At 29.2% G+C, this 15592-nt stretch overlaps 5 protein-coding genes across 10 annotated transcripts; 2 read left to right on the plus strand and 3 right to left on the minus strand.

Moving 5' to 3' along the window:
* Positions 1–49: 49 nt before the first annotated feature.
* On the minus strand, positions 50–2869 carry CSN6 (COP9 signalosome subunit 6). The gene is made up of 7 exons (XM_035087535.1): positions 2827–2869; positions 1412–1683; positions 1203–1352; positions 852–1135; positions 613–778; positions 311–504; positions 50–249 (listed from the first exon to the last, which is right to left on the minus strand). The coding sequence occupies exons 2-7, from the start codon at positions 1467–1469 to the stop codon at positions 94–96; spliced, it is 1008 nt and encodes a 335-aa protein (XP_034943426.1). The 5' UTR covers positions 1470–1683; positions 2827–2869; the 3' UTR covers positions 50–93.
* On the plus strand, positions 1828–6555 carry LOC118069417 (sphingomyelin phosphodiesterase-like). Of its 5 annotated transcripts, none has more exons than XM_035087505.1 (8): positions 1828–2067; positions 2326–2608; positions 3083–3190; positions 3262–3494; positions 3984–4280; positions 4393–5705; positions 5783–5968; positions 6292–6554. In XM_035087505.1, the coding sequence occupies exons 3-8, from the start codon at positions 3100–3102 to the stop codon at positions 6359–6361; spliced, it is 2190 nt and encodes a 729-aa protein (XP_034943396.1). In that variant the 5' UTR covers positions 1828–2067; positions 2326–2608; positions 3083–3099; the 3' UTR covers positions 6362–6554. The 5 variants fall into 5 exon arrangements, 4 of the variants coding, with proteins under 4 accessions (XP_034943396.1, XP_034943398.1, XP_034943395.1 ...); XM_035087507.1 differs by lacking the exon at positions 2326–2608 and adding an exon at positions 6179–6231; XR_004690612.1 differs by lacking the exon at positions 2326–2608 and having other exon boundaries at positions 5783–6231; positions 6292–6555.
* Positions 6556–6603: 48 nt separating this feature from the next.
* On the minus strand, positions 6604–7589 carry ND-MWFE (NADH dehydrogenase (ubiquinone) MWFE subunit). 2 transcript variants are annotated; one of them, XM_035087539.1, is made up of 4 exons: positions 7432–7589; positions 7067–7176; positions 6896–6982; positions 6604–6837 (listed from the first exon to the last, which is right to left on the minus strand). In XM_035087539.1, exons 2-4 carry the CDS (start codon positions 7163–7165, stop codon positions 6799–6801), a joined length of 225 nt encoding a protein of 74 aa, XP_034943430.1. In that variant the 5' UTR covers positions 7166–7176; positions 7432–7589; the 3' UTR covers positions 6604–6798. The 2 variants fall into 2 exon arrangements, with proteins under 2 accessions (XP_034943430.1, XP_034943429.1); XM_035087538.1 differs by having other exon boundaries at positions 7428–7565.
* On the plus strand, positions 7518–9733 carry LOC118069422 (uncharacterized protein C18orf19 homolog A). Its single transcript, XM_035087536.1, has 5 exons — positions 7518–8021; positions 8124–8409; positions 8593–8738; positions 8865–8935; positions 9446–9733. The coding sequence occupies exons 1-5, from the start codon at positions 7880–7882 to the stop codon at positions 9533–9535; spliced, it is 735 nt and encodes a 244-aa protein (XP_034943427.1). The 5' UTR covers positions 7518–7879; the 3' UTR covers positions 9536–9733.
* Positions 9734–10186: 453 nt separating this feature from the next.
* On the minus strand, positions 10187–15163 carry jub (LIM domain-containing protein jub). Its single transcript, XM_035087503.1, has 5 exons — positions 13902–15163; positions 12264–13598; positions 11799–11861; positions 11494–11676; positions 10187–11341 (listed from the first exon to the last, which is right to left on the minus strand). The coding sequence occupies exons 1-5, from the start codon at positions 14616–14618 to the stop codon at positions 11120–11122; spliced, it is 2520 nt and encodes an 839-aa protein (XP_034943394.1). The 5' UTR covers positions 14619–15163; the 3' UTR covers positions 10187–11119.
* Positions 15164–15592: the final 429 nt, after the last annotated feature.

A 15592-nucleotide genomic window follows, 5' to 3' on the forward strand; every position in this document is an offset into this window, starting at 1 on the left:
TTACAATATAATCAATATGACTTCAGAAAATGATTAATTTTGAAATGTATTAATTTAATAAAAAAAAAAAAAGAAAAGACGTTGATGAGCAATTTAGAAAAATAAGCTGCGCATACGTCTCATGTGACCAGGTCCTCCCATGCCAGAACGATCATATAAAATATTAAATTTATTAACAAATTGATTGATATCATTGCAGCCTTTCGTTATGATTCCAAGGTATGTCATTAGACCAAAATCATTGCATTGCTAAAAAAGAAATAATGACATTAATTATTGTATTGTATTAACTTGAAATATATCTACTTACATTATAAAAATCTGCTTTAAATTTGTCACTATCAAGAACAGGTAGATGATGAGCTAATGATCGCGCTGCCCTCATAATTTCATGATTGGGTTGCAATTCACCTGACTCAACAGCCCGTACATACATCAACACAAGTTTTACTCGTGAGTAGAGCATTTTTATAGCACTATGTTGAGCCATAAGATGTTTAGCAACTGAAATTTTATTAATATACTTAAAAAAATGATCATAACTATGGGATTACCAATAAATAAGTCCAATTGTCAGCATTGAAAATAAAAATCCTTCCTCTTGTTACTAACCGAGAGAATTTTCTCCTTGATCATTACTACACATTCTTGCAACATGATCCACTCCAATCCTTTCAGCTTCTTCTGTAGCGAGGGTAAAACTTAATGGAACAAAAAGCATCGTAGCTTCTCCAGCAACTAAATCAATGACTGATTCATACATCGAAACTGATAATTGCTATAATAAGAAATAATCTACATCATTAAAATAACGACAATAACCTTAACTGCTATTCATTTTTTATATTTACATCTGTATTTTTAGGTCGAGGATCCAATTTCAAAAGAACTGGGCTTTCATTTATTACGACTAATTGTCTGTGAACTCCAATATCTCTTTCATTAGGTACATCACCAGTTGTGTACCATCCAAGAAAATCCATATCACTAAAGACCTGTTTGAATTGTTCCTCTTTGGTATTATAATAATCTCTATCAATAACAACGTCACCACCAATGATTGAGAAAACCAGCTCAAAAGAATTCATTATTTCGATGTGACGACCTTTTTGCTTGCCAATTAATGCTCCATATACTGTATAAAAAACGAGATAAATAATTAATCATTTAATCAACCATGGGATATATAATAATTCATTTACCTAATTGTTCACTGCCTTCTTGAGCTACAAGTCGCGTCCAATGTTCGCTGACATTCATAATAACTAAAGGGTGTAAACTAACAGAAACCGATCCAACGGTTCCTGATGATGCCATAACACGACATGTATTATTTGTCGTTTGCTGTGATGCTATAAATTATAAATAATAATGAGTTTAAAATTTAATAATAATTATTTATTGTATTTACCATTAACATTATTTTCATCAATATCCATTTCCGTTTGACTTGTTTTTAAATGACTCATTTTAGCTATTTTTTTATACACTTGTTAATATTATTTCTTGCCAAAATTGACATTTATATTTTTACCATACATTAGGTGTACAGTCAGCGTCATTAATGTCGTCCAGTTTTTTTAAGGTTATACATTAGATTTCCCTATACTCTTCTATACAAATTCCGACGACATCAATGACGCTGAGTGTAAATACTCCTTCATATACTATACATACAAATATCTAGGGAAAAAAAATGCCATATTATGCCGTCTGTCGTAGAAGATTATAAATAAAAAGATTTACTTTGAACGGATTAATTACCGACAGTCGGTAAGTGATCCCGAAAATAATAAAAATGTGTGGGTCCAAGTTTTTCGTGATTTTTTCTGCGTGTGTGTTTGGTAGTGCGGGAGAAATTAAACTTACGAAACATTACAAAAGATATACATATAGCTGTCCCTTGTTGTAACGGTCAGTTTCCCTAAAGCCTTCAACTATGATCGGTTGTAGAGCTAAACATTTTCAGTCATTGTCAATTGTGTTGTTGAAATAATCTTTGTGATGTACTGTGTCGTATAATGATTCAGTATTAATATTAGTGTTATTTTGTTAATTTAACACCAAGTAAGTGTTTTTATAAAGTTTAAATTGATGTTTTACTGCTTTATTGTGAACAATCGTTACTTCGAACAATTTGAATAAATGACAGCACGATAATCAAATGAATGTAAACAATGAAAGAAAAGTTTAACAGACATTTCCATTCTTTATTAGAAGATTTCATTTTGTTTTGCTTACACAGCAATTTAACAATTTTTTAAACAATTATTTCTATTGTTTATGATTATATAATTTCAACGAAGCAATTATTTGGAACATTAGGTCAAGTAATTTCAACGAGTCGATGGAACAAAAGGATAGCTAATGCTCCAAAACACCACTACAAATAAAAATTTAAAATAAAATGCAAAAAGAAAGAGAGCAAATTATATAAAGTAGGTTAGATGATGCGCATTGACGATTGCAAAAAGTCACATTTGTTTTTATATACACTTTTACACTACTTCGAGGTCATTGGTCAAGAACAACGATTATTTACACCTTTTACAAATTGAACAAAGAAAAAATAATAGCTTCGGTAGCTTTTGTTCAGACTAACAATACGGTACGTTTATATTTTTTGTTATCTATGTCAAATTGTAATTAATAATAAAACTGTGTAATATCGTACGTTACATATTGCAGAGTTCAAGTTCAATGAATATTTTAAAATCACATTTTTATTAATTTAAAGTGCTTGTGTACTGGTGTAAGTGGTTGGTTTAGACTAATACTTTGAATTTATTTCAATCGTTTATTACATCAGGTCTATTATATACCTACATCACTACTTGGTGGGTCAAATAACGGTCTTCTCACATTTAAAACTTATTCCAAGTGTGCATTTAACTTGACTGTCTAACACAGCTACGTTATATTATGAATCATATTTTTTTTGAATAATCTCAAATGTAGATATTTTATCATGGTTACAAGAAACCAAGTTCTTAGGATGTACAATGAATTTATTTTACTACATCTACAATTACATCAGCGCATAAAATATTACAATTAATGATGTATATTTATTTTCTTTCAGAATTTTTTTAAATTAGTATGATAAATCTGGAAGAGACGCCATGGAAAAGACGAATCTTCAACCTATTATTACTTTTGGTATTAACAACTATTCTAGATGGAATTTCAGGTAAGAAACTTTTTTTATCCTTCTAGAATTTTTGTGAAGGATAAAAATAACTGTTTTCTTTTGGGTTTAAGGAGCCGTTATAAATGACAGAGCAACGGAAATCGAAAACACAAATTGGACTCAACTAGCGGATGAGATTCTTTCAGAAGAATTACTCATAGCGAAACAAAAGTTTCGAGATCGATTGTCTCCAATATTGGCATCGAGTGGTGTGACAAGAGAATTACCACCAACTGCTGCACCTGAGAATGAAAAGGTCGTTATTGTTGACGTTAATGGAATGCCCGTTGATCAATTAGCAAAGGTACTATGAATAATATTACACTGAGCATAAATGTTTACTATATTAGTAATATCTGATTCAAATAAATTACAAAGGCATTGATTATTTACAAGAAAATGTTATTTACTATTTTGATTATGATTTTTTTATTTTTCAAAAGATTTTCATCTACAAATGTAATTAATCTTTAAATAATTCTTCCTCAAGCTGAAATGATTAAAAAGAATTAATGATAGTTAATTATATGAAATATAAATTTAGAAAAAACAACAAAAGATTGTAGGAATGATTGTTAGATGATATTGAACAATATTATACAAGTAAAAGAGAATTTTTTTTTTTATAATTACGCTAGATAAGATTAATAGATTATTATATAATGAATAAAGTTTTGAGGAAAAATACTTCCTAGATTTATAAACCACTATTTATTATGATTATTTCTAACTTTTTATTGGACTATTAATAAATTTTTTTCATATAAAAAAATATTTTAATTAATATTATTAGGTAAATTATTCACGAATGTTATGGGACATGGAAAATACACAATCAAGTGGTCATTTTTCACTATTTGTGGATAAAGCAATTAAATTATTAGACTTGCAACAAGTTATGATTGAAGTAGAAACTTCCGTAATGTCAAAAGTATCATGTACAGCTTGCAAAGCTGGAGCTGGACTTTTACAATATTATATTAAACATGGAAAAAGTGATGAAGATATTATGAAAAATATCTATCGATTTTGTGTATCATTACGCATACAAAGTTCAAGAGTATGTCATGGAGTTACTCTGCTTTTTGGGGTGAGCAATATTTTTCCAAATATAATAAATATTAATTAGAATGTTTAATTTCATCATTTTTACTTAATTTATAATTTGTGTGAGATTTTCATTAAGCTAAAAAATATTTCAGGGAGAAGTAATTCACGTTTTAAAACAAGTGAATATGGAGCCAGCTCAAATATGTAGTTTTGTAATTGGTGATGCATGTGATGATGCATATAATCCTCAACATGAATGGGAAGTAGCTTTTCCACCTGTAAATAAACCGCCAATTCAACCACCAAATCCACCAATTGATAATGCTCCTACGTTTAAAGTACTACATATTTCGGACACTCATTATGATCCTTATTATCATGAAGGTGCTAATGCACAGTGTAATGAGCCTTTGTGTTGTCGTTTAACAAATGGACTAGCACATGAACCAGGAGCAGCAGCTGGACGATGGGGTGATTATAGAAAGTGTGATACGCCAAAACGAACAGTGGACCATATGTTGAATCATATTAAACAGACCCATTCCGATATAGATTATATTTTATGGACAGGTGATTTACCACCTCACGACATTTGGAATCAAACTCGAGAGGAAAATTTGAAAATTCTCAGAGATACTGTTGTTCAAATGGCTGAAACATTCCCAGGAATACCAATATTTCCAGCACTCGGAAACCACGAGTCGGCTCCAGTTAATAGTTTTCCACCACCTTCGAGTACTCCTGACGAAGACAGTAGTATTTCATGGCTTTACAATGAATTAGATAAACAATGGAGACGTTGGTTACCCGCGGGCGTGTCTCATACTGTTCGACGTGGTGCATTTTATTCAGTGCTAGTTCGTCCAGGATTTCGTATTATTTCAGTAAACATGAATTACTGTAATAACAAAAATTGGTGGCTCTTGATAAATAGCACCGATCCTGTTAGTGAATTACAATGGTTGGTGTATGAACTCCAAGGAGCTGAAATGAACGGAGAAAAAGTTCATATAATCGGTCATATACCACCTGGTCATTCTGATTGTTTAAAAATATGGTCAAGAAATTACTATCACATAATCAATCGTTATGAATCAACTATAACGGCACAATTTTTCGGACATACGCATTACGATGAATTTCAATTGTTCTATGACATTTCAGACTTTAGTAGAGCATTGAGTATTGCTTATGTCGGGCCTTCTGTCTCGCCTTATTATGATTTAAATCCAGGTTATAGAATATATTACGTTGATGGAGATCATTCAGAAACAACAAGATTAGTTGTTGATCATGAAAGTTGGGTGATGAATCTCAAGGAAGCTAATCTTTATGATTATCCTATTTGGCGAAAAATGTACAGTGCACGTCAGGCATATCAGATGTCATCATTATTACCGAAAGATTGGGATGCTTTTATTGATAAAATGACGAATGAGCCATCGAACTTTGATCTTTATTACAAGTATGTATTGTAATTGTACTAAAGGAAATTTTGTAATTATTAATAACTGTGTTCTTATAAATACTCTGTTACTTTAGGCATTATTATAAAAACTCACCTGTTAGACCAGCTTGTAACAATGATTGTCGGAAAAGATTGCTTTGTGATCTTCGTAGTGGTCGTAGTCATGATCGAAAAATGTTATGTCAAACTCTAGAATCTCGAATCGATGGAATATCAACAAGTAGCTGGCGGGAATGGATATACAATGGTTTAAAATTATCGTACGTAAAAAATTGGTGGATGAAAAAGACGATGTTTTAATGGATATTAGTTAATAAAAAAAAAATATTACTAATTAATATTTTCTCTACTTAAATCTTTCTCTTTTATTTTATTAATATATTTGTTTTTTTAGTAATAAATTAATTTATTAGTCAATTTAGAGTATTAATAATTTTATGTATAATTTAATAACACCGCTTTTCATTCAGTGCACGCCTATGGTGACAGTCGCTTTGTGAATTTGTGTAATCAATTTGAAAAAGTAAGTATCGAATAAATGATGCTATATTTTATTAATTGAAAGAATTTTTTCATTTTTCAGAATGTCAGTAGTAATGGCGATTCCACGATTTGCATACAATTTGCCAAAATACGTACTAGGTCTTGGCTGACAAGCTTGTAATCTATTTTCAATTTACTATGACCGCCATAATCAGTTTAATCACCATGATGGCTATATAAAAAAATTATAAATAGTGTACATATAATTTATAATATTTGTTGATATTTTTAGACATAAACTATTAGTTTTCTACGTTAAGATCATGTTGATTGTTATAAGAATGATGTATTATATAGCATTTTATAGTTTCTATAATAATAGTTATATATTTTCATACATTAAAAACATCAATTTTTAAGATATTATTATAATTGCATTTATTATTTTATATACACCTCTTTCTAGATTATGTAAATGACTTTTCATAATGATTACAATGTTTTATTATTCATTTTATGTTCTGAATCATCTTTCTCAATACAATTACATTTACAAATTATTAATTCCTATTAAAACTGATTATTTATTATCAACATTTATCATAACCTAATCTTTTTTATCCTCATCAGGAATTGCATCTAATCCCTAGAACAAAGATTTCTATAAAAATTAATTTTTTGATAATTAACATAAAATAACTTACAGATAGAACCCATGGAGCACCAGTAAGTCCTCCATCTCTTGAAAACATATTTCTTTCGAACACAGATTCTAATCTTCTTCGATAATCCTACGGTACAAATATTTATTTGTTTGTTAACGAAATTTAAGATAGTTTTAATAATAATAAATATTCAATAAAATTAACACTTACATTGCCATAAGCTACTCGATTAAATGCAAGAGATGCATAGTGCGGAAGAGAAAGGCACACGAGCATAATTGCTGCTGAAGGTAATATTTCCCACCACATTGTTTATAATCCTAAAAATCATGGTTAAAAATGAAGATCTATAATAAAAAAACTTACGACTATTTTTTCCTGGAATATTTATTCACTATTTAGGACATGTCTAATTGTTGAAACAAGTTTTTATGTAACTTATATGATGGCGATTACAACCTTAAAATTTTGACAAACAGCTTTAAATGGAGCTATTGATATTAATTATCAAATAGACAGAGTTCAATAGTGCAAAGTATTGGTATTTGATAGTTTATTATTGAAAATTTACCTACGTAACAGTTGTTTGAAGGTTTTAGAGCACGATTACTGTGAAATATTGAACGCTCCAAGAAAAGAATAACAAAATTAAACAATTATCATTTTTTGCAGATATCTTTTTGATCATGGACAGTCAAAATAGAGTGAATAAAGAGGGAAGACGCTGATATCATGCTGATTCCTTTACAAATAGCCGACATTGAAAGTATCTCAGCTTCAATGAAGCTATATGTCGAATAGGAAGAAATAAAATCAAGTTATTTAAACTATTTGAAATTAATAGATAACAAATGTTTTAATTATTAATTTATTTAAAAGCTCTGCTGATTATAAAATTCAAGACTGGTAATTTATTGCACATGAGAAATGACATCAATTTCAGTGAATAGCATGCTTCTTGGTTAGGAAAACGTAGTTAAAAATATAAAATAATTTTATCAAGAAAAATTCTATCTAATTATCATGGAAATTATCATTGGACGTTCTACAAATTTCACCGGAATATTCCTTAGATCTTTTTCTGTTTTACAAAAAACAAAAACTCTAACAAATTTGAGATGTTTATGTCCATATGATCATAAGAAATGGAATTTTACCTTTTCTGGTATGTATAAATTTTTATTTATATCACAGTATTAAGTATTTTTTTTTTAATTTAATTTTTGTTAGATAATTGAATTAAATATTTATATTTTCTCTTTTTCAGAAACAAAACTACAACATAGAACATTGACAAAATGCTTTTTACCAAGACCCAGTTCTCTACAAAGTATTGCGAATACGAGACATGTATCAGTTAATAAATATTTACTTGTAAAATTTTCTAGTAAAACAGAAAATGAAACTAAACATGAGCCAACTATAACATCTTCGAAATTAAATGTTTTTCAAAAAATGAAACAATTAGCCAAAGATTACTGGCACATTTTAATTCCTGTTCACATTTTGACTTCAACGTGTTGGGTCTCGATTTTTTATGTGGCAGCCATAAAGTATAATAATTAATAAATTATTGATATTTTTTAATAACTCTTTAGATCTAATCAAATCTCATTTGTTCACTTAATAATTGATAATTTTATAAAATGACAAAAAATATAACATTCGTTTTTCTTCTCGTAGCGTCTTCAGTTTGATATAGAATATTAGTGGAAATAAAATATTAATTGTTTTAGTGGAGTTGATGTCATAGGACTAATGGAATACATACACATGCCCGAAAAATACATAGACATGATTAAAAATTCAGGTGCTGGTCACTGGGCAGTTGTCTACGCTTTGTACAAAATATTTACTCCAATAAGATATACAGTTACTGTTGGTAATAATTTTAATATTATCAAATATTTATTGGTTTTTGATCAATACTTTGTTTTAAATAAACCTAATCAATTGATCAAAATCATTAATGATCAATTTTTCTAATTTATTTATTGTAAAATTATAGGAGGAACAACGATGACAATTAAGTATCTTGATGAAAAAGGATACATGAAGTTCAAATTACCTTCATCAAAGGTACAAAAATTACTATCAATATTCTGCTTCAATAATTAAACACTTGAAAGAATTTGACAATTAAAATATTAGATAACAATTATTTCTTTTAACTTCTGTACTCCAAATATCTTTCTAATTTCATGCTATCGATCTGCAGAATATTCGTAAGGCTTCTAGGTCAATGAATTCACAAAAATCATAATTTTAAACCTTTTTTTGCATTTATTTACTCATCATTTAATTGAAGTATTAAATATTTTGCTTTTTTATCAAAATAAACAAACCAATGAATAATACAAACTCTCTATAACAAGCTTAAGTAATAAATAACGAAATTTTATTGCATAATTGAAAATTTTTCTTTTAATAAAAATGAATTTTAAAGATTTATTCATGGGTTAGTTTATAATAACATTAGTAGTTAAATTATTGCCTCTTAGTTAGTACACTATAGTTTCATTCATAGTATTAGAATTAATTGTTTATTTATAATATTGCATTAAATTAATAATTTATATTATGATACAGACAATGTCGTCAACAAAATCCAGTGCCACTTCAGAAAAAACAAGTGACACATCTATGTCAACAAGTGGGAAACAACAAAGTGAGAATTAGTGGCAAAATGTAAAATACGTGCAAGTCAAAACATATATGAGATGATGGATTTTAAAAACTGTCAAGAATTAATAAAAATGAATGAAAGTTTTTCAATAAATAAAACTGTTAAAAGGTTTTTTCCCTTTGTTAGAATAATAAAAATAATTAAACATTATTGACGTTACGAATTGTAAAAAATTTATGTTAATCAATAAATGTAATGTATATAGATATATAGAATTCAGTCTTTGATAATTAATTAATTAATTTAATTTTTAAAAAAAATTTTATTTCATAAAAGATTTTTTTAAAGTCATTAATTATATTTAAGTATGTCATTATTTATTTTGTTGTCAATGGCTTACACTTTTTTGTACGCGACTAAGAGTAATTTATAACGATAGTATGAAGTTTTTTTTTTAATTAATAATACAATATTATCAATTGTACAAAGTTATAAAAGTAAGATAAAAATTAATTATTTTTTTTATTTATTGCATTTTTTTAACTTAAATACTTTTTATCAATGACATAAAAATTTTTACTTTTTTGTGGCAGTGAATTCAATTTGATTTAAAAACAATTTGTGTACATTATCATTACCTAAATTAATGTATAGACAAAAAAAAAATCTGCAACTATTAAATAAAAAAACATTTCAATAGTAAGTAAAATGTTGATGTCTTTTATTTCCATGTTTATATTTTGGTCTCAATGGTCTTCTTACGTATTTGTGTATTCTTAAATTTGTCTAATTCACTAAAACATTATTTCATTTGATTCAAAATGTTACCCTCAACAATTAAAACACTTCTCGACTATTAAAATACAACTAGAGCGATATTAATTTCGTATCGCAATTATTATCTACTGATAAATGCAAGTAATTCGATTACTTATGCTACTCAGAATGCAGGAATGATGATAGTTATTAATATTACTTATTAACACAAGTACATCAGATCTTTATGTCAATTAATAATTAACAAATTATTAATTCAAAATATGTATAACGTATTTAAAAATAAAACGCAGTTTGAATTTTAAACTAATACACAATAGTTTATCATTTCTATATAATAATAACGATTACAATTATAATATTTGTTGTCATGATTGGTTTATCAAGTAATAGACAAACTAATTAATTCAATGTCAATTATGCTATCGTATCACAGTTGTCTCCGCAACCCTATCTTTGTCGGAAATTAAAACAGTTAACAGTAAACAGTAATTTAATAAATACATTTGTGCGTATAAATATGATAGATAGTCTATAGTTAATATTTATTGAAAAATAAAAATTCAAACTACTTGCAGAATTAGTTCAATGCTATTGTAAAATTCATTATATTTATAATAAAAACAATTACTATTTATTATAATGAAGTAGTAATTATTATTATTATTGTATGATTATTTTTATATAGGTATATCTACACTTCAGATCATATTTTTAATTCACATACTATCAGTACATGGCAATATTAATTAATTTTCTAAAACAATTTCGATTATTTAGGTATTGATAATTAGATTATTTGATTAAGTAAAATTGATGAAATGTCATAAGAGAGAATAAATGGATTTTTGGATGAATTTTTAGCCCATGTACTGATAAGTTGCTGAAACCGGCTGTGGAACACGTGGTTGAGTATGTGAAATACGTTCAATGTGACATGAGCGACACATTAATCGTCCATCTAAAGGATAACAACGTTTATCTGGTTCATCAGTCAATTGCATACCACAATCTTCACATATGTAGCAATCAACATGAAAATCTCGATCCATTGATACAACTCTGACCGTTTCTTCTGTACCCTGTATGAGTCAATGTCGTTTAAATAAGATTTACGAAATTAAAATAATTGATAAATTAGTGACAAAAGTTGGGTTAATGAACAGAAAATGATTATTTTTCTTTTAGGTAAGAGGAAGAATTTAATAAAGTTGTATTTTTATTATATATTTACCTCAACTGGAGTAATTCCTTTACCACATGATGCACATTTTGGTGCGAACATTCTGTGATAATCATTAACGCAATAAATTTTATTATCAACGTCGACAGTAAAAGGAACTCCGTCAAGACATTCGTTACAAACGCAACATCTAAAGCATCCGGGATGGTAAGATTTTCCCATAGCTTGGAGAATCTAAAAGAAGAATTTTATTATTTAATTGTTTACAATAAAAATTTTGTTGATCTATTGACACATGATACAGTGTTAATTCAATTAGAAATAAGATATCTGTTAGAAAATTAAATTTTACGTACCATTTCCATTATAAGGTGACCACAAATGGCACACTTTTCAGCAGTCTGTTGGAATCCAGAGTACTATACAATTAAAAAATCATAAATTCGTTTTTTTTAGAAGTATTTTCTAGTTTCAATAAATTTTAATTTAAAAAAGACTTCTTTGGTAGTTGAAAATTAAAATTTTCTTTAGAAATTTAAAATTAAAGATAAAAAATGAGGTCCGAATGGGGGCATTAAAAAATAAAGACTTTATGGAAAGTTTAAATGCCATGAAAATAAATTTACTTTGTACGTCTAACGGAACTTAGTAAATTTATTTTTAAAATGAATAAATTTGAAGTTTTTCTTTTCATTTTAAAACTAATAAGAATTATAGAGATTGAAAATCGGGTATTTTGTAAATTATAAGTATTACAAAAATAATATATTTAAAAAAAAAAATTAATTAATTGATGAAAACTGAGTGATTAAATTATTTACCAAGTAATCTTCTTCACAGTAAACTTTTCCATGAACATTATAAAAAGCTTTGCCTCGTAGAGCTCTTCCGCAAGAACAACAAATAAAACAATTGGTGTGATAAAGGTTTCCCATGGCTTGACAAGCTTGTCCGGCTCCTGTAACTTTCTCTCCACAAGTATGGCAAATTCCAAAGTATTCCCCCTCTTCCTCTTGTTTCTCCATTTCTTCTTCAAGTTGTCTTGTTAATTCCTCAATTTTTCTCTCAGCTTCGGTAGGTCCGGAAGGTCTAGGTGGTGTGACATTATAAGGTAATAACCCTTTTCCTGCAATAGGTTTAGCAGTGGGGCTTACAGTGCGTTTGATGTCATCATTAAGCTCTAGTTGAGGTTTCTGAAGAACTGGAACTCCAGCATTCAGATATACTGGTCCAGCAACACCACTGGTAACTCCAGGTGGTAAACTGGTAATTTTAGGTGTAGTTAATGATAAGCTTTGGTCATCACCAGTCATTGCGGCACTCGAAACAGCAGCTTGAACTTGTCCACGAACTGGAGAAGTAGGGCATCCTAAAGAATTTGAAGGAAAACCTCCAGAAGGCTGTCTAGAAACAGCTGCAGGTAGATTCTGGCTTAGAGGGCTTGATGAAGAATGAGTTGGACTAATTTTGGTACTTTCTCTGCTTCTAGAATGCTCTCTGCCTGCATGAGGAATCGCATATAGAGGGGAGCTCCTACTTGATGATGATGGAGACTCATGACCATCAGGAGCTTTCTCGTTCTGCTGGAGTCCACCACTTATTGATCGATTTGGTGAATAAAGTCCAGTATTTCGAGGTGAGTAATCACCACGGCGTTCTCCAGAAGGTGAATTGAAGTTTCTGTCATTCTGATTCCAGCTATTGGAGAGAGTGTTTCTTGATGAGTATCCTTGAGGATTTCTGCCAGATGTAAAGTCTCCGGGTCTCGTATTATAAACTGGGGAATGTCGAGTTGGTTCAGTAGGATAGGAATGTTTGAATTGTCCATTTTCGCTACGATATTGAACTGAAGCATCAGATTGACTGAGAGATCTATAAGCATGGCCTGCATGTGGCAAATCATTAGTCATGTTACTACGATAATGTGACTCAGCAGGTAACCGCATTGGCGATGATTCATTGTGATAAGTGTTGAGTGTTCGCGGAGAATTTGATGATAGCTGCTGTTGTTGGAGCTCTGATGGTGGAACATAAGCACTTCGAGATGCTTGGAGATCCGCTGATACACTTGATGATCCTAAATACCTTGATGATGAATTGTTACTCAGACAAGCAACATCATACGATTGAATTCGTGTTGGTCGTTGTGGTTGTACCTAAAGAAATAATTTGATATTCAATTATTAGTTTCTTTGATAATTTTAGTCATGATTATTTTGAAGAGTAGACTTTCACCTTTGATTTATTTTTTAAGTTAAGTTTATGCAATTTTTTAATAAAATTGTGAACAATCAAAATAAAAGTCACTCCTTTTTGGTATACATTTTTGGTGATTTAATCATCAACGAAACTTTCTAGATAATTTTTAAAATTACAGAAAGATTTCATAGTGACATCACCATTTGTAATCATCAAAAATAGCACAAAAATTTTAGTTTATCTCTGTAATTAAAACTTACCTTTCCAGTCATCACGACATAATCGCCACCATTAATGTTAGTTGGATGATAGTAATTAGAAACTTGAGGCCCAGGTTTATTTTGAGCATCTCCATCATGGTAATTCATTTCTTGAATGTTTTCATACACAGGTGGAGCTTCATAGGGAGGCAATTCTTTAGTAGATGAAGTGGTTTGATATTTTGTGCCAGTAGGTACTTGAGGCTGAGCTTTTCTGAATGATGCTTCATAACAATCACCTGCCAAAGATGCTCTGGGACTTCCTTTTGGACTTTTTTTATCTAATGAATGATAGTATGGAGGATGAGTTGATCCTTGAGAAGGATAGTACTCAATATTCTCATAAACTGGAGCATGACTTTGATTCTGGTCATGAATATCAAGCTGTTCTACCTTTGGTACTGGAAGTCTTGAAGCTGCAACAATATTTTCTCGTTCATAAAGCTTATATTCAGCAGCAGAAGCTGCTATATCACGGTCATCTATGAAGCTTTCAATAGCTCCAACTGATCTGTGAGTTCTAGTATCTCTATATTGATGATAAGGCTGACGGTAATGATGTTGTTTTGTTTGATCATTTGGTACAGGCACTTGAGCCTCTGGTTTTGAACTTATCCCATGTCCTGGGCTACTTCTCCCAATACCTCCACGTTCTCCATCATCATTTAGATGGAGATAACTAAGTTTTTGGACGTAAGCGTCCGCTGAGTCACACATTGGCCAATTTACTTACTCTCTCCTGCTCTTAATTTAACAAAATTGTGTGATTTATTTGACTTTTTACTTCGTTTGAATAATTTAATTCTTGAAATCACAAAAAGTCTTTTTATTTATTAGTGGAAATTTAATAAATTCATCTTTCATTACATTTAAAAATCAATCATTTCTTTGTTTTTAAAGCAATTGATCACAACTTTATTCCCAATTAATCGAAAAATTACTCAAGATATCATGGATTTTTATATCAATAATTATTCTATGAATATATTTTTTTTCTAATGTAAAAAAATTAATAACTTATGTATTATTTTATAAAATAGATGAACATGAACACACTAGGATTTGTCTGTCACTTTTTGGGATACGCCCCGGTATTGTTTATTCTTTATTATAACGTTTTTCACTTCACCTTATTATTTAAGATATTTATTATAATATCAAGCTTCAATTAATTGAATAACTTATTCACTAACTTTCACAATTACAAATTTAATCCATAAAGACACGTAATATTCGACAAATTTGATGCTGGTAGTAGACATTTTTTTCCCCATCAGCTTCATCTGCTTAGTTGTTGATTATATTCTACTTTATCGACAATCAACGCACATCAACACATGGTAAGAAAAATCAGTAACAAATGTTTCCACAAGATGGCGCGTGTTTATTGTTCTTCCATTTTCTCAACAAAAGAGTCAAACAATAACAAACTAACAACAACTACTCATTTAGAAATAATTGTGCAAGTAAAAATTGATTAAAAATTATTTTATTTTTATGCCATTTTGATAATACATAATTCCATTATGTTAAAGAAAGCTTTGGAGATAGAAACTTGATATGATAAATGTAACGTAAACGATTTTAATAGCAATGAAATAGAGTCCGAGGTTCATCTATTCATTCTCAATTACTTTAAATTGCTAATTACACTGCTGCATTCTCTCTTTAAGCTGTTTTAATCTGAAAAT

This window comes from Chelonus insularis, unplaced genomic scaffold, assembly GCF_013357705.1.
Source record: "Chelonus insularis isolate UGA/USDA-ARS -01 unplaced genomic scaffold, ASM1335770v1 contig_408_pilon, whole genome shotgun sequence".
Classification (NCBI taxonomy): Eukaryota; Metazoa; Arthropoda; class Insecta; order Hymenoptera; family Braconidae; genus Chelonus; species Chelonus insularis.

Bases quoted from the DNA above. Each gene is read 5' to 3' on its own strand.
- ND-MWFE (XM_035087539.1), bottom strand. From the start codon at position 7,165: ATGTGGTGGGAAATATTACCTTCAGCAGCAATTATGCTCGTGTGCCTT. The intron at 6,983-7,066 runs GTAAGTGTTAAT...TTTGTACCGTAG, and splicing joins ATCGAGTAGCTTATGGCAAT to GATTATCGAAGAAGATTAGA. The intron at 6,838-6,895 runs GTAAGTTATTTT...TCTTTGTTCTAG, and splicing joins GTGCTCCATGGGTTCTATCT to GGATTAGATGCAATTCCTGA.
- LOC118069417 (XM_035087505.1), top strand. From the start codon at position 3,100: ATGATAAATCTGGAAGAGACGCCATGGAAAAGACGAATCTTCAACCTA. The intron at 3,191-3,261 runs GTAAGAAACTTT...TTTGGGTTTAAG, and splicing joins TATTCTAGATGGAATTTCAG to GAGCCGTTATAAATGACAGA. The intron at 5,706-5,782 runs GTATGTATTGTA...CTGTTACTTTAG, and splicing joins AACTTTGATCTTTATTACAA to GCATTATTATAAAAACTCAC.
- CSN6 (XM_035087535.1), bottom strand. From the start codon at position 1,469: ATGAGTCATTTAAAAACAAGTCAAACGGAAATGGATATTGATGAAAAT. The intron at 779-851 runs GTAAATATAAAA...TTCTTATTATAG, and splicing joins CTCGACCTAAAAATACAGAT to CAATTATCAGTTTCGATGTA. The intron at 505-612 runs GTTAGTAACAAG...ATAAAATTTCAG, and splicing joins TCAAGGAGAAAATTCTCTCG to TTGCTAAACATCTTATGGCT.
- jub (XM_035087503.1), bottom strand. From the start codon at position 14,618: ATGTGTGACTCAGCGGACGCTTACGTCCAAAAACTTAGTTATCTCCAT. The intron at 13,599-13,901 runs GTAAGTTTTAAT...TTATTTCTTTAG, and splicing joins ATGTCGTGATGACTGGAAAG to GTACAACCACAACGACCAAC. The intron at 11,342-11,493 runs GTAAATATATAA...TGACTCATACAG, and splicing joins AAGGAATTACTCCAGTTGAG to GGTACAGAAGAAACGGTCAG.
- LOC118069422 (XM_035087536.1), top strand. From the start codon at position 7,880: ATGGAAATTATCATTGGACGTTCTACAAATTTCACCGGAATATTCCTT. The intron at 8,022-8,123 runs GTATGTATAAAT...TCTCTTTTTCAG, and splicing joins ATGGAATTTTACCTTTTCTG to AAACAAAACTACAACATAGA. The intron at 8,936-9,445 runs GTACAAAAATTA...ATTATGATACAG, and splicing joins TCAAATTACCTTCATCAAAG to ACAATGTCGTCAACAAAATC.